We start from the raw sequence: 24,212 nt of genomic DNA on the forward strand, positions 1-24,212 counted from the left end.
TGTTATTTTGTCAGAATGAGGGTTTGGATATCAGAAACTGGGTATAGGTGTTGTTTGGGTAGCAGTGATGCAATTCACCTTATAATGGTGGAGAATGATGTCGCTCCCACCCCCTTTCCTGTCACGGATGGCACTGTCAACATGCGTGCATATAAGAACAACCACTATTTTGTGCTAGAAAGATATTCAAGATTTGGTGCCTTATTCATCCATGTCTTCTGAATACATGCACACAGACACCTGGATTTTAAACCCATTACACAAAAGCTCTGTGGATTGTTATGAAGCCGAATTGCTCTTCAGATATCTATGTGTGAGTGTGTGTGTAATAACCAACTTTTCAAACGTGGCTCTAAAGACATGCACACTATTGAACAGACAACAAATGGATGTCTTCCTAAGTGACCGCTTTTAAACGGGAAGGTGGTTATGTATAGCGCTCTAAAAAACCCTTGAATCAGCATCCGCCCACATTCTGTGCAGTGCTTTACAATGACTTAATCTGCAGGCTTTCATGTTTTCAGGTTTCCTCCCTCTGGAGTGGTGGTGGGATAATGGTTAAAGATCAGAGCTGGTAACGAAACACTGAAGGTTCAATCCTGGGAATTAGTGACATAGTAAGAGAGTTAGAGAGATCGCAGACCCGCTCAAAGCAATTAGTGCACTGCAAAAACAACATATTTTCACCATTGACTACACTGTTGCCTGAACAACTAGTATTCTTAATGAAGCCCTGTATAATTCGTCTGGTTTCAGTTTCACCTGACCCAGATCCGATATGTGTTTATATAAGATTCATTCCTGCATTTAAAACAGTTAGATTGAGTGCAAAAAGGAACAGAATGCATTTTTTTAAGTCTTACTATTTTTAACATTAAATGCATTGCGATTCCCAGTGTCCCTATGCAGTGTTCACTGCACCCTAATTCCCTGAGCAGGGGATATCAGTTAAAGTTCACTTTGGAACACCATGCATCATCATCATCATCAAACACAGAAAGAACTTGACTTGTGCATACTAGAGAAGTCCGAGTTAAATAAATACAATATAAACTATGATAACACTTTAGTGTAGGGAACAATTCTCACTATTAACAAGTTGTTTATTAGCATGCATACGAGTAGCGTATTGGCTGTTTATCAGTACTTACAGTATGAAGTACTTATTAATTTCTTATTCTGCATAAACTTTTTTACGACCCTATACCTAAACTTAATTACCTTACTAACTGTTAATAAGTAGCACATTAGGAGTTTATTGAAGCTAAAGTCAGAGTCAATAGTTAGTTAATAGTGAGAATTGTTTCTAAAAATAAAGTGTGACCAAATTATCATACACTTGTGTAACATATATAGTTTGAATAAGTTGTAATTCATTTTTTTTTTTAGGTTTTCACAAGCACTCATAATGATACACTAAAATTGATGTGATTTTCGTATTCAGCTTGTCAAACTTCATAAAGAACCAATAAAAAAACTTATATATAATATATATATAATATATAGGCTTCTTTACACTGAACAACAGTCTGCTTACCATTCTGCTTTGAATACTGCACGTAAGAGCTACTATTCAAGCATCATTGGTAACGCTGCAACAAATACTAAATCGCTGTTTAAGACTGTTGACAATCTTCTCAAACCGACTAAGGCCGTTGTTCATTCCTCTGTTGAACAGTGCAATAAGTTTCTTCATTATTTCACTGGTAAGGTTGAGGATATATATAGCACTTTAAATACCATCACTCCTCTTGAGCTAGTTAATATCCAGCCTTTAAACTTCCCAACTACTACCTTTTCAAACTTTGTAATGGTCGGAGATGATTTTATTATAAGTACAGTGAAGTCCATGAACTCTACAACCAGTATTTTAGATCCGGTTCCCTGCTCGGTCATCATGAACTGCCTTGCATCAATCTGCCCTTTTATGACTTCAATTGTGAACTTGTCATTGACCTCCTGAATTGTTCCTTCAGAACTAAAAATAGCCGCCATTACACCAGTCCCTAAGAAGAATGGTTGTGATGTATCTGATTTATCCAATTACAGGCCGATTTCTAACCTCCCATTCTTGGCTAAAGTTCTTGAGCGTGTTGTGGCTGTTCAGTTAAATAATCACCTAGCTCTTAACAGTCTCTTTGAACCTTTTCAATCTGGGTTCAGAAGAGGGCATAGTACTGAAACCGCTTTAATTAGGGTCATAAATTATCTTCTTATCACAGCGGATTCAGGTGCATACAGTATTTTGGTCTTGTTAGACCTCAGTGCTGCTTTTGACACTATATGTCACTCTCTTCTGCTTGACAGGCTGGAAAATTGGTTGGGTCTTTCTGGAGCTGTCCTCAATTGGTTTCGGTCTTATTTAACTAAACGTGCCCAGTTTGTTGGCTTGGGTAACTATAAATCAGATACCGTGCCTGTTCGACAGGGAGTTCCTCAGGGTTTAGTACTGGGTCCAATATTATTTAATATTTATATGCTTCCACTTGGGCAGATCATTAGGAAACATGGTCTTGGGTATCACTGCTATGCGGATGATACGCAGATTTACATCACCACTAGTCCTGATGTCCATTGCTCATTAATAGCTTTACGTGGTTGTTTAGCAGAGATCAGTAACTGGATGCATAACAACTTCCTGAAGCTGAATGGCTCCAAAACTGAACTGATGCGGATTGGTACAGTGGCAGCCACACGTAAGGCCGAGCAGATCAGTTTGATTGTTGATTCCTGCACGGTTATCCCCACTTCACAGGTGCGAAATCTTGGTGTCATTTTTGATTCACAATTATCATTTGAAGCACACATAAAACACATCTCTAAAACTGCATTTTTCCACCTGAGAAACATAGCTCGACTTAGACCTTTTCTCTCTTTTGCAGACACAGAAAGGCTTATACATGCCTTCATAACAACTAGGTTAGATTATTGTAATGCCTTGTTCTCTGGCCTTCCAGCTAAATCGTTGAGCAAGCTTCAGTATATATAAAATTCTGCCGCTCGTGTGCTCACTTGTACTTCTCCTCGTGAACACATTACACCGGTTCTTTCACAATTACACTGGCTTCCCGTAAATGCGAGAATTGATTTTAAAATTCTTACTTTAACATACAAGGCACTTCATGGGACTGCACCTGAGTATCTTTGTGAACTCATCAGCCCTTATATTCCATCACGCTCTCTTCGCTCTACTAACTCTCTTTCACTTAACCAGCCATCATGCAAGCTAAAGACCATGGGGGAAAGAGCCTTTTCATATAAAGCCCCTAAGCTATGGAATGTACTTCCTCTGCACGTCAGAAATGCACCAACGTTGGATGATTTTAAAAAGTTGATTAAGTCACATTTATTCAAGACTGTCTTTCTATAATGAATTGTTGTATTGCTTTTGGTGTTTTGTTTTACTTTATTTATTACTTTATTACTGTAGTGCTTTGGGTTTAAGAAAAGCGCATTACAAATAAAATGTATTAATATTATTATTATTATATATATATATATATATATATATATATATATATATATTGTCATGCAACCAAAAAAATTGCTTTATGCAATAATATCAAAATGAACTAAATGAAGCTGACTACTTTTAGGTTACACTTAAAGTATATTTGTTAACAGCTCCTTGAGATAATAGCTGCATTCTTCTATTTTTACAGTTTATGCTACACAGTGCTGATTCATGTATCATTTGACATTTGTTATGCTGTGAAAGCAGTGGAAACTGAGTTAATGTGTGTTTCAGAGTGAGACAATGGCATTTGAAAGACAGGATGCATCTTTCACTATTAAATGAGTGGCAGGTGTTTCCAACTTCTCTGGCCACACACACACACACACACACACACACGTTTGTTTTTGTGAAAAGTGTGTTCATCCCATAGGTGTAATGGTTTTTATACTGTACAAACTGTATATTCTATGGCCCTACACCAACCCTACACCTAACCCTAACCCTCACAGGAAACTTTCTGCATTTTTACTTTCTCAAAAAAACTCATTCTGTATGATTTATAAGCGTTTTGAAAAATGGGGACATGGGTTATGTCCTCATAAGTCACCCTCTCCTTGTAATACCTGTGTCATACCCATGACATTATACAGAGTTGTGTCCTGATATGACACAAAAACAAAAGCACACACACACACACACACCACCAAAACAATGAGGCCGAGCGACTGCTATTTCCTTTTTTCAGACACAAAAAGTGTAGACAGACTACAGAGTGTGTGCGTGAGCTCGAATGTGTATTCTCATGAATGCGTTGCAGTGTTTAATTGTATAACCATCTTAAACGCCCACTTGCTCGTGTCATACCTTGGTAATTCGTTTCCTTTCCTCCATTTTTTTTCCCAACTCTCAGAGGTATTCAGCCGTTGATAAGCCAAACCCAGCAGAATTGGAGTTGAGCTCTCTAAGACAAACATCCATTCTGACATGGAGTACATAAAGTCAAGTTCCCACTTAAACACACACACACACACACACACACTGCTGAGGGACTATGAGAGTTTTTGTTGTTAGTAGCAGGGCTCTTGGGTAGAGCTGCATTTGGACTTGTTTAATTCCAGGAGGGAGCAACACACTATTAACAATAACTGCTCACCAACAGAAAAACAACCTGATTAGAGACGAACAGAGGGAGTATGTAAAACAAATAGAGCACATGCAATAACAAAAGCTAAAGCTATAGCTCCATAATGCCTGTTGTAAGCACATACACTGTTTTATAGTCAGCTATGTCTTCCATATGTTCAACCACACCCTGCAATACCTAGTAACTTTTGACTCATATTTTGACTCATATTTTAAGAATGTCTTTGTTAAGTGCTAAGCTAGTGATTGTGTGTGTGGGATGTATAATTTAGCATAGCATTGTGCTCTGTCTGCACACTGAATCAGTGGCAGCATTGAATATTTCATCACAAGGATGTTGCGCAACTTTTGACACTGTACAGCTCCGCTTGCAGGAGAAGCAAAGCAGTGTTATATTTATGCTTCTGAAAGGGTGTTTTCCTCCTCCTTCCTACTCTCTCATCCTCGTCACTGCATCGTTATATATTTTACTGCAGGATCGAAACTTCTAAAACTCACCGTATTTACTGTATTTTCAAAATGCATGCTATTAATGTTATTTTGAATAATCATTTATTCTGTTTGAATCCCATCTCTGCATGCTTGCGTTTATCAGCCTATGTTGTTCCAAGTCCCTGCTCTACATTTTTTACTTTCATCTGTTAGACTTGGATTTAAGTCACAATATCGGGGAGATTCATGGCAGCTTTAATCCTCAAGTATACTTTGGTATCATGCTAATGTATGCATACAGTGTACGTGATGTAAACTTCATCTTTGGCATAGTACACATGCAGCAACATTTTTTACTTTGTACACAAGGTTGCAACTCCTGCAGACTGTTGTCTCACAGTCAAAAAACACATGGAAATGAAGGCCCAACAACAAACTACCTGAAGGTTGTTAAATGGAAACGATCTATAATATTGCATGTTAGTAAGAAATGTCAACATTTAAACCATTTTAAAGTGTTTTTTTTGTATAACATTTATTTCATTAGATATCCAAGTAAGCTGAAACTCAAAGCTTTTATTGAAGTGTAATCCGGCATTGTCTCTGCAAAATAAAATAAAAATAAATACTATTGTCACCAGTGTTTAATGACCCAAGGGCAGAGCTGTTGTAGTAGTAAGTGGATTACGTAACACTTTATTTGAAGGTGCCCTTGTTACTTGTTACATGTACTTACTATTATAATAACAATTAATTACATGCCTAAGCCAAACCCTAACCATGTAGTAAGTACATGTAGTTAATTAATACTAGTCAGTGCTTAAATGTATAATTACACTGGAGCAAGGACATATTAAAATAAAGTGTAACCCTGGATTACATAATCCAATTCGGGAAAAGTAAGTAATTGTAATGTTTTTTTTAAATACTCATAATCCGACAACAGTGATCTTTTTATTGATAACATAATTACATATTACAATTACATTACAAACACATTAAATGCACAAAGTCACATTATATTTTTGTCAGATGAACCTCTTTCACCTAATATATTTAATTAAAATAGCCACTGAGATTTTAAGGCAATAAGATAAACATGTAATCTACACATTTGCATGTTCGTGGCTCTCAGATGTTGGTTAATGGTCACATGACATGCAAAAAAAAATACTGAATCTTTTTTATTTGTAAGTTTTTATTTTAGTGATAAAATTATTTTCAGTTTACATTTTTGCGATTTCTTTTATACGGTTTTCAAATTAAATAAACGAGTTAGGTCAAAAGTTATTAAAAAAGTAGTCTGATTATATTACCTAAAATGTGTAATGTAATGGATTACGTTTCTATCTTTGTCATGTAATTTGGAATCAGTAAAGGACTGCCAGTAATCTACCCAGCACTGATTTTGGGATGAACTGGGCTGCGAAGTGTCCATTTGTTGTATCTTTTGTGGCAACGATGACGCATTTCAAGCAGCTTCTCAATTGCAGCACAGCTAACGACTGACGAGTATAGATACTCACAACTCAAGTTTAAAAGAGTGCAAAGACATTTAATCTCATTCATTAATAATCTAGTGGATTATTTGTATTTATACGCACAGGAGAACCTCTCAGCATACATTTCCACCTAATTCAAAACATGTGCACATGTATTTGTTCCTAACCTCGTTTTAATGTTAATGAATTTGTTGTATTCTAAATGAGCGTTTGTGTGCCCGAGGTTAGTCATTTGCATAAACCATGCCCAAACCATTTCCATAGAAGGGCGTTCTGCACAGTGTTTACTTTGGAGTCTTTCTTCACTCTCAGTAAATATGATGCTATGTATTCGGCTGTATACGCCACGCTTAAAAACTGAAGCACACTTTCTGCATCTCAGGCCCGTCTGTCAGTGACTTCACAGGACGTGTTGGTGTATGAAGCCATGCATCTGAACTGTGTCAAATGATCTAGAGTAAATTCAAGTGAGCTTTAGTGATAAACAAGCGAATATTGAGCACTGGTGCTCATTTCTTGATCAAAGAATTATTTATAATTTTTATTTAATCCATTCATCCTCTTCTTTAAACACCATTTTTATTATTTCCAGATTCCTCCACCAACCACCAAACTGTACACACAGTGACAAATTGGTCACTCCACCTAGTGGACTACATGTAGACAAAAACAAATCTGATGTAGTTAACCAGAGAGTGCTCTGTCAACTTTGACCTATAACATTTGAATAATGATGATAATAATCTCGTCACTCTGCAGCTGTGCTGTATATATATATATATATATATATATATATATATAAACTTGTCATCTTTGAGGTTTCATGGATGGCATGATGTCTGTCAAGTTTAATATTTGTGCATATAATTAAAAAAAATATATATTTTAAATTAATAAAATAAGAATGAACAAATCATGCAAAGCATGCATCATTATTATTATTCTTTTTTTACTATCTTGAAAAAAATATCTATCCATGTTGTGAAGTATTTCTGCACTCATAGAGGAGAAAAGGACTGGGGCAGATTTATTTACATGCCACACAGAGTCCTTATTTATTGCTAAATCATGATAAAAAATTAACTGATTAGACTAACATGAATGCTTGACCTACAGGAAAATTATTGGCTGTACTCTGTAAACCTAAAGGCTATATGAAGAATAAACCTCCATCATCTCTATATAGGAAACAGTAAGTGATTTTGGACACAGTTCTGCTCTGAAACGACCAGATGGAGTCGGCAGAATGTTATGTGAACACTGGATGTAGACATACACGGTTGCCTTCCTACCATCACACTGCCTGCGAAGACAGCATTTTTTCAGATTTCATACCCAGCTTTTGTCTCTCTCTTTCTCTCTGTCCATCATATGGTGTGAATTTAGGCGCAGCATAAAATATTAGTGAACTGGAGGAGAAAACACGTAAATATTTCACCACTTCACCCAAATCCACAATAGCGAATATTCGTCTTGAATAATTAATGAAATGGCTTTAATTATCAGCGCCATCATGCTGAATCAGGCTGAGCAGATTGAGCACTTTTAGCATTGCATAATTAGAGAGCTAGATCACACGCTGGCAGAAAAAGTACAGGGTAGTCCCCTTGAAATCATCACCTAGAAGAGATGGCACTATGGTACAGTTATGGTAATACTATGGTACTTGCAGGGCATGCACAAAACACTGTCATATCACCCCCACTTCACATATTAAACATGATCTTTAAGATTCATGTGAAAGACTGGAGAATTTGTTTATTGATACAATTGCATACAAAAGTTTTTTTAATTTTTCATACTGCAACATAAAAAAAAAGATTAAAACAGCATGCAACCACTGCTTCAAATGCAAATTCTGTATTATAGGCTATTATTTAATAAGTGTATGTACAAGCCAGGTGAGGCCATCGGAGGGTCCGGGTGAACTCCTGGTGGGCAGCTCAATATAAAGGCTGTTCAGGACACAGAAAACACAAGTCGGTTAATTTCCATTGGGAGGCACATGGAAAATGGTGCAAGCCGTCCTCGTACAGTCAAAGTATACTCATTGCTTGTGCATGCACAGCTGTTCATATTGGTTATATATATTGATATTATGAATTCAATAAGATGAGCCAAATGACTTTTCCTCCAGTAGGCTTAGCCTTCCCCTGGCCACGGCTCGGAAATAATGGGAGCATGGGGCAAAAAAGCTACTGAACTGGACAAAATTTCCCCTGTACAATTAAACTGGGTGACATGAATAAAATGAAAATGAAATGAAAAGTGTTGATTGCAGCATTAAGTTTAGTTATGCTCATGTTACATCATATTTCTTTTGACACGTTTTAGAGTGTTTCGCATTATAACCAATCACACACGATTCTGTTGATTTTCTGAATGCAGTGACCAACCAGAGGCGCTCAGATTAGCCATCGCAAAATATTTTATGACATGATACCCTTAAAAAGATGAGTTCATGATGTGCATACTAAAAAGATATTACACTAGGCAGGCTACTTTTACGTACTCTTACTAAGTAGTACTGAATGATTAGCATTGTGTTCCACTTTAAGCATAATTTTCTGTAACCCATCCGGTAATCAAGAATGAACTTACATAAATGTAAAATTTGTGAATTAACATCTGCTGAATGTTGTTTTAACATCAGGGAACGTTTCAGATGAGAAAACTGTTTAAAAAAGCAACTTCCAGATGACAACGCACACATTGGGCCTATTCATAACTAAAATAGAGCACATTTGTGTGTGAACTGTTTGTGTATTCATGAATGATTTACACTTTGCTCGAGTTGAACAAGGCCAGCTGAGCTATCAGATCACTTTTTTTAAAGGTTTTTACCATTGCACAAAGCAGCTGATACTCCTTTAACCTTTGTCCATGTTAGCAAAGTTATCCTACAAACCATAGCTTTAATCCACATTAGCCTTGAGATGCACACTGAAGCCTTTTGAATCCTAAAGCTATTCCTTTAGAATTTGTGCACAATACTACTGTACAAGCCCCTGCGTGTCTGTCCATGGGAGTGTTTGGCCTGTAGCTGACTCTAGATGAATGTAGAGTGACAGGACTGTGCCAGTGCCCCTCTCTGCCCACTGAAGCACCCAGTAAATCAGGACTGTTTGCTATCTGATAGAAAAGAAGAGACAAAACTATAGCTTCATCCTGCATTGTTCCTGTTGACTGGAAATGGTTTCATTGGCTGAATGATTAATGTTCATCGGATTGTTTAGTAGCATTCTGTGGTGGAAATTACATTTTAATAATGTCATTTTAAGAATTACAATGTGGCGGAAATTGTTTAATTCCATAGCCAGCATTTTATGTCTCTGATATGCACAATTAATAAAACAGATTTTGCATAATTTGATGAAATGTCACAAAACAAAACAAAAAAGATATTATTTATTTTTGGTTTTATTCACATATCTCATGTCCCATAATTTATATTCTGACACTTTTGTTTCTTGGCAGCTTAGTACATTGCCTTTCGAAAAACTTGATAAAATAGTTGGATGCGATGAAAATTAGTTGAGTGTTAATTCGTTTTCTCTCAATAAATATTAAATTAGTTTATGTTAATTTCACTCTCAATGAATTCTAGTCTTACCAATTTAATTGCATTTAATTATTTTTTTTAAGATTGAAAGTCTAGATCTGGGACAAGGATTAAATAAATAGAGTTTGACATAAAAGGCTTTTGAAAAGCAAAAATAAAAATGATTAAGGCATTGTAACGTGGCCACAAAAAGAGAAAAGGCTGCAATAGAAAACTGCTTAAAGTTGAAAAAAACATCATCGTGTATCAAAAACATCTATTGAATGTCATTCTAACATCTGACAGAATGATTTAGAGACATATAGCAGATGAGAAAATTATGTTTTCCAGATAAAAATGCACATTTACATTTTCAATCAGGATTTCAGTCCCTCAAAGCCTCATTTTCATTCATTTTCAAAGTGTGTCTCATCTCACTAAATTGCTGTACAATTGTACTGTATGTCATGTTGCAGTATTTTAATAACAGTTTTTAAAGACAAATCAAAAAACAAGTTCATAATATTCCTTCTGGATTGAAGAAAGCACATTTTACATTCGTCTGTAGCATTATGTATTCATGCAAGATTGAATTTGTGGTTTGTATTTTTCATGCACAGACGTTGCTGTAGTCTATTATCAGCGATTCTGTTTGTTATTTTACGTGTTTGTGCATGTGAGTGTAATGTGTGGCTCATGAATGTGGCTTTTGTGTCTGTCTGTGTGTGTGTGTGTGTAAGAGAGAGAGAGAGAGAGAGAGAGAGAGAGAGAGAGAAAGAGAGTGAGCGGAGTGCTTTAGAAGTAGATTGTAGGACATAATAAAAGATAAATCAGAGAGACTCAGTCGTATTGGCAGTATGAAGAGTGAGCCAGAGACAGACACAGAATATATTATGAGCAAAGGCTAGAGGAACTCAACCCAACACACTCAATGTGTGTGTGTGCATTCAAGATTAATAGTGATTTCAGCATGCTGAATTCTGAATTATTGAAACGGGGGGGAAATGAATAAAGATTTATGACTCTTTGAGGATCAGAAAGAGTTTTATAAACATGCCCTCTGTCAGAGCAAAAAGTCACCAGCACCATCATTATAAATCAAAACTAAGTTCTTCTGCTGTTTAGTGAGAAAGAGAGAAAGAGAGAAAGAGAGGGAGGATGGGCGGGGCTAGGGGTGGGGCCAGCTGACATCTGATTGGCCCATTCAGTGGCCCTGTGATGACACGTTATTGGCATCGAAACGCCAAACCGGTCTCAATCGTGCAGGCCAGTTTGAACTATCCTACATGAACTACAAATCCTGTGAACTCTAGGGGGATGTGAACTGCAAAACACCTTTGAATTCCTGCTCTGAATTCTCAGTCATACACCACAAGGGTGTAAGAAGTTCTTTTAAACCTCAGTTGCTCCTTCAAACTAAAGGGCAGTCGCTGAAGGGCAATCAGAAGCAGATTCCAGTCTGAAACATCCAGAATTCGAAAAAAGGAGGGATGCAATGATATGAGAAATCGACTCCACACTTATAAATTGATAATTATTTTAATGTTTATTAAGTAATTATAAATGGCCAGCATTAAAATTCATTAGTATTTGGTCCAAATAAAGATAAAACACTTTCAAAATATTTTGTTTTTTAAATTCTGCAAGAAAATGATTTTGATGAAGATTACATTTGAAGTTCTATTAAATTACTAGTGTTTTTAAACATTGCTTTTGAGTAAGCATTACATAATGCAACTGTGATTTAAATATATATAAATAGAAATGAACATGCACAATTAAATATCCAATATCAGTTGATATGAAAAATATAATTTGATTTTAAATGCTGAAGCTTTATTTGTTGTGTCTTAAAGGGTTTGTTCACCCTAAAATTAATATTTTGTAAATTTACTCACCTCATGTCATTGCAAACCTATAAGAATTTATTTCATATTCAAAACACGAAATAAAAGATGTGCAAAAACCATTAAGAAGGTATGATTGAGGTTAAATCAATCATACTAAGTTAAATCAAACTAAGTTAAATCCTCAGAAGATACAGAATTAAACCACTCGGTTCATATGGATTACATTACATGCAAAATCTTAAAAATCTTGGTTTTGTGGAATGTCAATGGATAGATAAAAACGATGATAGAATATTAGAAATATCATCATTTCTGTTTCCAAGATGAACAGATGTCTTATAGGTTTGCAATTCCTGGTGAAATGAGTGTGCATTTCACCAAATGTCCACGATGCATGAAAGCTTAAGTTATTTGTTCCCTTATTGTGAAGAGGGAAACAAAAAACGAGGTCAGTACATGCCACCAAAAATGCACTAGGAGGAATATGAGGTATAAAAAAGCAGAGATGGAGTGATCGAGATAGGAAGAGACACAGTGAGGAACGGAGAGAGCGAGATGGTGGGGGAATACATGGTCGTGTCTTTCTAATTGTGTGTCATTACTGTGAGACTCCCTGATTTGAGGATTCAGGCAGACTCTCATTGAGAGAGAGAGAGAGAGAGAGAGAGAGAGGTTGCTGCTCTCATTACTGGACACACAGAGCTGCAGGGGTTGATGGGAGCTCGTAAGGTCATGCCATGCCAGACAGAAATTGCCAGAATGAGACTAAGACATGGAAGCATTTCTGTGCCATAATTTATAGCCAAACTCTACCAAGTATGTAAGACACCCCGCAGCACAATCGAGTCAAAAACTGCCATATGGTATTATAGATAATCAGAGAGAGAACGAGAGTGACAGCAAGCGGGAGGGATCGCATATCGGCACGTACAGGAACACACTCTTACAGGAAGTTCAGATTGACTTTACTTGGTCTCAATCAAATGTGGATCCATCGACAGTATTCACTCACTTCAGCCACACTTGAAATTCAGCACCACTGCATTAAATAACAATACGTCACATTAAGTGGCATATAATTTAAAGAAAGACAACCCAAGCATTTGATACAGTAGGTTTTAAAGAGGTCATTCACCAGAAAATGAAGTCTGTGAACCTTTGATATAAAAAGAGTTTCTTAAACAAACTGTAACATTTATGTGTCAGAACTTCCTGCCCCTTTAGAAAAACAAATGCTTTTAGTGAAACTACGCTGGAAAAATGCCTGGCAACACAGGAAGGTGTACATTAATGCATTGCCTCTTATGACATTTACACACCAACGCCACCTGTTCAGTGTTCAGATACCTTATCTGCTTATAGTCCGATAGATTGTTTTTGAACACTAACTAAGTATAATAAAGGGAAGTCGGTCAGATCCGGTGCTCTTCCTGACTGTGTGTATTAGAGTCATGATGGTCTTATTGTCCAAAAACATACTAGTTGACCAGTTTATGTAGATTTCTTTATGTAGTCTTTCTTTCTTTTGTGCTTCGGTGCTTTAATTAGCATGCAACAGTGTGCTGAACTTTATCACAATACAAGCCTACTTAATGCATAAATTAGTAAGCCAATTATTTTTAAGTTATTGCTAATTATTAAAATGATCTGCTATTACGCCTAAATAGTATTTAGATGCATGCTATACCTGCCACTCTGTATATTTTTCCAAAGGATCCAAAATGATGGCTGAAGATTGTCATCTCTAAAAGTGTTGGATTATGTTTCATAATACAAATCTGGCACTCTCAGTGTGAATGTTCTGCACAAATTGACTTGCAGCCAACTACAGATTGCACACAAATCATGGGATCTTTAAGGAATGAGTGAGTAGCGGAAGTCCTGACGGTCATCCTCAGATGCCCAATGATTAATCAGCATTAGAGTGGACACACATTGGTTATGCTGAAGTAGATAATTAGGTCATTAAGAGATTAAAATTAGCATATGGTCAAATGGATCATGCTAAACAATGAAATAATTGAGGAAGCATGAACATATTCTGCACTATAAAATCAAAATGAATCACTTAAAAGAGAGAGTTAACCCAAAAATGAAAATTCTCATTTATCACTTTCAAACATAACATTTAATTTCTGAGCTGCAGAGATACAATATGTGTATAAACCAAAATACAGTAGTAAAATGTTGGCTACTTTATTTGTTTCAGAGAAATTTGAATAATTTTTTTTTTCAGAAACACTCATTGTACATTTCCCGTTGAAAATGCCACGAAATATGCAAGAAGCAACATAATATCATGTAAAGTGTTTTTCAATATATCTTTTGTTTTTCACACAGGTTTGGATTGACATGAGGGTAAACACGATGACAAAACTCTCATGCATGGGTATAATATTCCTTTAAAAAAGCATGCAAACAGATATCTAAGCAAGCATCACTGAAGTAAAATGGAATAGTGTGTCTTTTTTATTTGTTGAAGCACTTGTCACATGCACACTCCCATATGTGCATATACTGTACTTATGATTGATTGGCAGACTGACTGTTTTCTTAGACACACACTCATTTGACCAGGACTCTACTGGTAGAATGATTGCATGCTCAGTTGCTCACACATGCTCTTTACTGGTACTGTGGACATATTCCCATATGTCCCTGATATAATGTGGGACATCTGCTCGAAACCCTCCTGTTCTCTTTAGTTAAGCAGCCATCAATCACTCAGACAAAGAAAGAGAGAGCGTTTAAGCTATGTGTGTTTATGTGCATAAGGAGGATTATGCGACTGTGTGTTTCTAATGACTGAGTGGTATTGTTGAGTGTTTATGTAAGTTTAATGAGACAGTGGCTGTATAGTGCTTTATTTTTAATAAGGTGAAGATGTTCAGTGGAGGCAGGGCATACATAACAACTCTCTCTCTCTCTGTGTGTGTGTCTGTGTGTGTGTGTGTGTGTGTGTGTGGGAGAGGGAAAGAGGATGGATGCATTAAGCTGCTGTAGGAGGCTTTAGCTGCGCGCCACATGTGTCTTCTCAAGAGTATTGTCACAGGAATTTTATCCTATCCTGTCATGCCTCTGTTACACATTGCAATGCCTTGGGCGATATCTGAATGTTTAGAAAGTAAACTGCCCTAAAATACATTGTTAAAGCTACATTTTTTTGTAATATGTCCAACAGTGTACATTTTTAACACATTGTAATTTTCAACACATCTCATATTATTTATTGTGTTTAATAGCACTGTGGCGGAAATTATTGTTTTTATTATTATTATTATTATTATTATTATTATTATTATACGTGTTTAGAAAATAGTTGACAAACTTGATTCAAAATGATGCACTTTATTAATATTCTGTAAGTAAAATTTGCATTGGTGATCATAGTATAATAATGTACATTTTGTAATGGATTTCATTGTTTAAGATTGAAATTCTGCAACAATAATAAAACTAAATTGGTATGGATAAAAACCTAATTGAAACAATTATGAAATGTCAATGCACTTAATATAATTTTCATGTGTGACATAAAAAAAAAGTTTAAATCTCTAAAAAAACTCAATTAAACTCTAGGTGCATAAAAGTGCCTGGAGTTTAAGAAACACCCACACGCTTTCTTTTTTTGTCAGATGATTGAATGGTTGCATGCTCAAACATACACAACAGTCAATAATCTCTATGAAATATTATGGATTTTTTATTTTTTTGGCATCGACTTCATTACACAGACATGATTCAGAGACCAGCTAGACTGTCAAGAGATATGAGTGATCATTACATCTGGGTTCAGCTGAATCAGTTTCTCTGCTTTTTGAGCTGCAAAACGTATTGTTTTTTTTAAAATAGTCCTTCATTTCTGAAATATTCTGTTAAACATTTCACAGTTTACTCATTAGTATTAACTAATTTAACATTCCTCGCACAGAATATATTACATAAACCCATCACTGGCACACAGTCTGTCAGAGGTACAAACACAACATGTGTTTTTGTTTTTATCTGTAGCATTTTTATAATTTTTAGAAGTCTTGCTTGAGATTTTCTCTTAATCAAGCTGTCTTTGAGCACAAGAACACATCCTGTGCTGAATGCTCTCAGTTGGTTTGGAAAGAAGGACATTATTACTATTTGATAAGAGATTATAAAAATAAACATATTTTCAAATAATGTGCAAGGATGCACGGGAACACCAGTGACATTTATAAAGAAACATACACAGAGTAACTTTTGATTTTCTGGTTATTTTTTAATTGTAATAATTGACCTTTAGCTGTAACATTAACATTCTCTTTGCTTGCTCTGTGTGTGTCCTTCCTGCTTTAGGTTCCTGCATCAGAGACGAACTCCATGGCTAATGTGAGACGCTTCTTCAGCGAGTCAGTGCAGAGGTCATCAGGGTCATCGGTGGTCATGTGGTCTACACGCCTGCTTTTATTCTTTGCCCTCTTCACACCCGTCACGCTCGGTAAGAGGTGCACATACACACACACACACACACACACACACACACACACACAAAGGCCAATTATTTCCTTGTTGTGTTGTTTTCGTCGAGAAGCATAAATGAGATGTCTTACTGCCTTTATTTGATTAGTTGGCCCTCAACCTTGAAGTGCAGATTGTCAGATGAAGACAAGCCAAATGAGAGCGAAGCACGCAGCTCTCAAATCTTCAGTGAAAAGTTTTTGCGTCTTATTAAAAGTTTTGAAAACTATTAATTGAGACGTCTCTTCTCGCAGCAATAAATGATTCATGAGCAATCACTGAATTTTTCACAACTGCGTTGTGATCAAAACATTCACACATACGCGGAATCGTGCTCTCGCACATATGGGGGAACGATATTTGAAACACAAACAAAAACAACTCCAAAGCCTTTTAATAGATGGCTGCATTTTTGCCAAACACTATAGTGAAATATGAAATATAGCCAGATTATTTTCCAGTGAACGAGCCATTTTATGGGCCGATCCATAACTATAAAAAATGTGTGTGAACATATAAAAGTGTGTGAGATGTAAGAGGATCTGACAGATCAATAATCATAGATGCAGACGTCTAGACGCTGTGTGTGTGCCACATGCTAGCGTGACCCTGTGTGCACGAGTCGGCCCCTCAAGGGGACCTTTAGCGTAACGGTTTGAGCTCAGAGGACACTGGGGGATTGGGAGAATGTTTTAAAAACATCAGGGCAACGCTCAGCACAAGCGCTGCCTTATCGACGTTCTCTGTATCTCTGTAATGCACACATTCATTCAGCCTCTCTCCTTTTTTCTCACTGTCATCGATTGCCTCTTTTCTCTGGCACTCACCTTCCTTCAGTTTCAAGGGCGCTGAAACACAGTTCTACCTCGACAGCAGCCTTCTGATCCTATTTAAACCAATAACCTACATTATACCCATAAGCCATTTCAGTTCTAAAGTCAGCCCTGCCCACACACTTATGCACAGTCATTTCTGCTGGCCTTTTAGAATCAGAACATTTGATCTGATAAAGTAGATGTGGATAACAATGAGAAACTCTCATTTTTACTCGACTTGGATTATTAACTTGACAGAAGCCACTCAATGCATGCCGCTAATAACGAATGAGCATGTTCTGCATGTGAATGAATGAATGAATGAATAATTCTCAAGTGATTATAATATGATTATTTGTAAAGGGGCCATGAACTGTCTTTTTTTATTATTTAGTAAATTTGTATTGAGTCATGCACGCACACACACACACACACACACACACACACACACACACACACACACACAAAACTGAAATAAAATGAAAAACAAAATTTCATTTTATCTGGAAAATAACAGACATTTCATGAAATGAAATGAAAATCAAAGAAAGCTCTGTGGATTTCATTTATAAATCTTTCCATTCATTCTCAAGGCCTAACAAACATGTGGAAAGCATTTAATGGTAAATTAATATTTGCTAAGTATTGATATCGTATGATATGGAAAAAAACTATATTGTGATCATATTTTATGAACGTGGGCTAATCAGAGGCAGCAGCAGAATATGAAATGAACTCATGCACTCAGTCAAGTGTCATTCACATCCCTGATGTTAATTTCCTAAGAGCGAGTGTGCATGAGTGTCTCTGTCTGTGTCTGTGCACGCATTACAATGCAGTTTATTGTGTTGGTGTCTGTCTATGGCTATACAGTACAGGAAAACAGGAAAATGATTTTTGATTTAAGCATCTGAGTGTGTGTGTGTGTAATTTAAGGGCATGATAAATAGATAGATGTGACTTTTCGATGCAGATATGAGATCTATCTATTGCATAATGAAGAATAGTTTTCCTTTCCTTTTTCTACATGCCTTCTCTCTAACACACTCTAAAAGCGGATTATTTTATGTTTGAGAGAGAGAGAGCGTGTGAATGAAAGATGAAGAACACTGTGTTCATGTTTAGATTTGTTGCATAGTTGGTTTAATGTAATAATTCTCTCTCTCTCTCTATCTCTCTCCGCAGCTTTAAGTCGTGCTCCAGTGCCGATGGCTGTGGTGCGTCGAGAGCTGTCGTGTGAGGGTTATCCGATCGAACTGCGCTGCCCGGGCACCGATGTCATTATGATCGAGAGCGCCAATTATGGGCGCACAGATGACAAGATCTGTGACTCGGACCCCGCTCAAATGGAGAACACTCGCTGCTATCTGCCTGATGCCTACAAGATTATGGGCCTCAGGTAGAGAGATACATTCACATGCTTTGTGCTCTATTGTTGTCTTACAGATTGTATTAATGTGTGCGTTTGTGTATCTGTGTGTGTGTGTGTGTGTGTGTGTGTGTGTGCTCTTGTTTTTGTGACATATCAGGACACAACTCGAAGGTGACTTATGAGGACATAACCCATGTCCCCATTTTTCAAAACGCTTATAAATCATACAGAATTAGTTTTTTTGAGAAAGTAAAAATGCAGAAAGTTTCCTGTGAGGGTTAGGGTTAGGTGTAGGGTTGGTGTAGGGCCATAGAATATACAGTTTGTACAGTATAAAAACCATTACGCCTATGGGATGAACACACTTTTCACAAAAACAAACATGTGTGTGTGTGTGTGTGTGTATGGCTACGTACACACTACAACTAAATGAGTCATTCCATTAAAGGCAGGGTAGGTAAAAAAATGTATAAAAAACTTTTTTTCCAAATTTGTTTAAACTTTATTTATATATCAATACATAATTAAAATGTAAGTACTCTGAAAAAGAAAGTATAAAAATCGAGTGTCTGTAGACCTCTCACGACTGTTTTAAAGACAGCTCATTATTTCCATTCACTCCACCCCCTCCCTTCTGGGCTCCTTCCAAAGCCTCTACTACGGCTCGCTAAGTAATGTTATGTTAGCTATATTACGCAGCTACGTGTGCTAATGACACATGCTTCATGAAAAAAATATGTATGATCAAAATACAAAAAGCAAGATTTACCTGTCCAGCAGAAATAAAGCCATCAAGGAGTCACTTTTCAGCCCCTTGAGTTCCCTCAGTTCTCGCCATCGCTGGAAAGCCACGCCGATATTAACTCGCGTTTTATTTCTTTATTTATCCAAAGACTTTTTGTTCATTGCCTTTTCTTGTACTGTTACTGTCTTCCTTTTTTTGCCTGGTTTGCCTTCACTAACTGCATAGGCTGGTATTGTGAATTTTGCTTGCTGTTTCTCTGCCATTGTTTTGGTATTCCTAGGATCCGTGCCTGTTGAATCAAACGTGCTGTTTCCTCAAATCAAACGTGCACGCGCAAGTGGGCAGGTCATGTGTGGCAAAAGGGTGGTTGCCATGGCTGCGAGAGAGTGACAGTCGCCTAAGCCAATCCTATGTTTCGTCCCGAAATGGTAATAATGAGCTGTGTTTAATACAGATTAAACGGTCTAGAGTCACTCGATTTTTATACTCTTTTTATCAGAGTACTTACATTTTAATTATGCATTGATATATATAGAAAGTTTAAACAAATTTGGAAGAAAGTTGTTTATACATTTATTACCTACCCTGCCTTTAAGGAGAACCATTTGTGTCAGCAACATCTGGTGAAATTATAAACCCCAAGTTTAAAATGTATATATTGTAATATATTTTTTTCATGCAATATAAAAAAAAATAATAATATGCAGTTTGATGTGCATGTAGCCTGTCATAGAAACAAATTCCCATTTAATTTGATTTAAAATATATATTTTAAAAATGACAGAAAAACATGCATTACACACACAATTGTGCTGTGATGAACTGTGCACTGGTTTGCAGATTCACACTGGATCTGTCATATGTATATGAACACATATTCATTTCAGTTTAATCAGGATTTTATTTCATTGAATTTAACTGTGCATCGGAATTTTGATTCCTGTCATCACACTGTTTATTTATTTTAAAATAACAGGGATGTAAATAGTATTGTTTTATATTATTTAATATGAAATTACATGATGAAGAGGAAATTATAGTGTTTAAGTTTCCAACGGACATGATCTATTCTCAACATTCTTTACATAATAAGTTTATTCATGCTTAATAAGATTTCTCAAACATAAAGAAACTGTTTTATGTAATTTGTTCTATTTTTAAACAATAATAATATCTTTGGCTGTTGAATATGAATGACAGGAGGCCATAACATATAAGTCTTGTCATTGTTGACTAAAAGATCAACTATTTTATTATATATATTTTTTAATAAAGCTAAATTATAAATATTATAAAAAAAATGAAACTTAAAAAACGTGTACTGGCAACTAACAGAAATTAAGAAATTAAACAAAATGACTAAAACTGAAACTAAAACAAAAATGAAAGCTAATTCAACATTTTAAGAAATACTGTTATAGTATATAAAAATACTAAAATAATACAGGATTTTGAGAATCTCATCACAATTGTTTGGAAAATCCAAACAATATTTTAGAATATTAAATATAAAGTATTTATTTTATATAAATAAAAATATTAATTTAATTGAGCACAAAGTTATATAGTATCATGTGACTGACAGAATGCTTAATATTTACTTTACAATGAACATTTTTCATAATGACCATGTTTTACGACCAAATTCACAGCTGAAACATTCAGGATGCAGTTTCATTAAATCAGATTAGTGTGTTCACACCAAAAATCAGCAGCTAGTTGGTAATGCAATAATGCTGCTATTGAGTTATCACCATGTCAGCTGTTGCAACTTGGAGTATATTTTTTACCCAACGTGTGTAATTAATCAGATAATCATTTGAGAATGTCCACATTACATAACAGCCCAAACATATTAGCCATCCTGTTTGTATTTTTCACTGTTCTTTGGTAGGACAAATGAATTCTTTGCCTCCAAACTGCACAGATTCTCCGCCGAGCTACGGAGAGAAACAGAACCCACGCAGAACAAAACCCCATTAGCTTCTGTGCCAACGCAAGAAACATTATCATTTCGGTTCCGGCTAATGTCGAGAGCACAGCCTGCTATCTGTCTGACCTTGACTTTGACTGGTGACGACAACCTGGCTCTCCATGAAGAAAGATGTAGTGAAATAGACTACACGTGAGAATAATCGGCAACCATGAATGGATGTGTCATGCTGCGTAACGGCATGTCTCTCCCTCATAAGAGATTCATAAAAGTGCTGGCTTCTACTGTATGTTTTTAATTTTGAACTGGACAGATTTGATTATACAGGTTTTGTTCATTCAGAATGACTCCCAGTGTGTGTGTGTGTGTGTGTGTGTGTGTGTGTGAAGCGAGAGAGCACTATATCCTGCCCCGAGGTTGCCTGTTATACCACCTGCCAGCTGCCTCACACACACACACACACACACACACACACACACACACACACACGCACACACACACACACACACACACAACCTCAGGGTAGACCAGACTGTAAGATCCAATTAACAATGCCATAGACCATGTCCCAGAGTAAATGTGGAGGAAATGACCATATATGGGTTCTCTTTAATACACACATGCACATATACCTGTAACACATGCTCACATTCTCTTCTGAGACTCGATTTAGATGTTTACATGCTGGCAGGACACTTTCCTCAACACACGAGAGCTAGGTTTTTCATTTTCTATAACTCCTCACTGCTAATGTACTCAGACTGTAGCGGTGTGTAATTCCCATCGAGGAATTAGGAAAGGTTCCATGAAACGGAAGACAATAAAAAGATTTTGCTTTTTTCTCTCTTCTCGATCCTGCTCGGCTGCTTTTTATAGAAGCTGTGGCTGGAATCACACATCATTTATCATTCTCCACCTCATCTCGGGCTCTCGCTCTCTCTCATTTTATCTGACCTTTACATCTCACTCAGTTTGGGCTAATGTATTCACAGTGTGTGTGTGTGTGTGTGTATGCCATGGCAGTCTAATGCTCTAATCAATGAGTGGAGGTAATTGGAAGGTGATTGTTTGGGAGCCCCTTATCCAAGATCTATTGGCAGACATAATATATTACACAAAGAGATTTCAACCAGCAGGTCTGATGCAATTCAGAGCAGAGAGAATCGAACTGATTTCACATGCTGCATGCTAAACAGTTCCAGAACTGAAAACGGCGAGAGAGCCTGTGATTGGTCTGGAGATTAGATTTTCTGAAATTAATGACCATGTTACATTGCATGTGGAAATAGTGTTGCTATTGTTAAAAATGTCATCTAATATCATATTCCATTATTGTGTAGTGTGAAAAAAAATTCTTATTACCATATTGCAAAAAATATTAATAATAATAAAGTTGCAAGGTATATTAGTAAAGCACAATTGTAGGTATACAGTTTATCGCAGTAGTATTTGTATTGAATTTGTACATAATTTATGCAGATTTGAATATAAACATTATTCTGTCCATACACAAGGTGTTTAGTTACAGTATTACAGTCATAAAATAGATTTTTTTTCACATTACAGAAAGAAAAGTTGGAGGTGAATGTGCTTAATTGTCATGCCAATAATGTCATTAATTAAATAAATATAATGTTGCATATATCTGTTTATATGATATATAATTTTGTATTATTTCTTTAAAATTTAGAATCAAATATGACCAGGACTTTGTTTTATTTGCCTTCAATAACTAATTACATCTAAATTAAAGTTTTGTGTTATTTACTAGTCAAAAAAAATATATATATGCATTTGTAGATTTCTCTACATCTATATCTTATATGCATGAAGATTTACACATTTCTGTCAAATATGTGTAGATAATAAAACTAGCATTTCTTCATTCAGATTCGTTGGTGATTTCCCTTCCCAACCTTCTGTTGATTGTGAGGGAACGTGATTTGTGGTTTGATATAAACTAAAAACTCCTGGGTGTTTTCAAAAGTAACAAATCCTTCAGTTAAGTTCCCAACTTACCGTTTCAACATATGTAAACACTGGAAAGAAAACTGCTTGCGAAAACCATTCAAGGGATTTTAAGCCTATTTTAACTTTCTGTCATTGACATTTTACATCTTTATTCAATTATTGATTCAAAGTGGGACAATGTGGAATTCTTTCTCTATGTATGTATTGCTGTCAGTGACAACAATCGAGTCCATCATCTTGGCATTGCTATGCATCATACTCCATTGTTGAGCTACAAGGACGCTCATATCTATAAAAAAATACCTGACCTTATAGGACCTATGTCATCAAATGATTACTAAAAATGATATCCTGTGTGTTTGCAAGTGAAATTGGAAACTATTGTTCACACACATACAATTAGAACCCTTCGGATATCTCAGTCAGGTGATGTTTTTCAAGGCCAGTGTCTCTGTAGATCTGGATGATGCTGATTTATTCATTTGACATGCAATGCCCCAGTTCATTCATTCATCTCCTCACTACAAACCTGTCTCATCAACAACTGTGAACTGAAATCTTAAACACACATTTTTTATAGGTGGGGGCATTGAGGAGGCTAATGGGGGTTTTGTGCATGCAAAACTTTACCGTTAAAGAAAAAGATAAAAGAATCTCCTCTTCGCTTCTCCTAAATTAGGTCATATCTGAGTATTGCACACTGCCACAAAAGAGCTGTCGCCCGGAAACCAGAGATGCCCCACAGCACTCTGGGAGTATGACTGTCACACTCACTCAGCACAGCAATTAGGGCCCACAAACACACACACACACACACACACACACACACACACACACACACACACACACACTTAACAAACCTGCATCTATACTTATACACAAATGCCAAGATACCAATCCTTTCAATATTCCACTGTTTGACAGCTTGAAAAGTAAGATGCAACCATGCACACACACTTG

At 36.3% G+C, this 24,212-nt stretch overlaps 1 protein-coding gene across 1 annotated transcript in view; it reads left to right on the plus strand.

The window, feature by feature from the left end:
- The window catches only part of LOC132142183 (adhesion G protein-coupled receptor L3-like), a 95,133-nt gene that overhangs the window by 8,825 nt on the left and 62,096 nt on the right, over window positions 1-24,212 (plus strand). Inside the window, exons 2-3 of the mRNA XM_059551842.1 lie at window positions 16,255-16,396; window positions 18,417-18,630. Of these exons, the coding sequence (XP_059407825.1) occupies window positions 16,279-16,396; window positions 18,417-18,630 (332 nt within the window). The 5' untranslated portion in view covers window positions 16,255-16,278. The remainder of the gene's footprint in view (window positions 1-16,254; window positions 16,397-18,416; window positions 18,631-24,212) is intronic.

This window comes from Carassius carassius, chromosome 6 (assembly GCF_963082965.1).
Source record: "Carassius carassius chromosome 6, fCarCar2.1, whole genome shotgun sequence".
Lineage (NCBI taxonomy): Eukaryota > Metazoa > Chordata > Actinopteri > Cypriniformes > Cyprinidae > Carassius > Carassius carassius.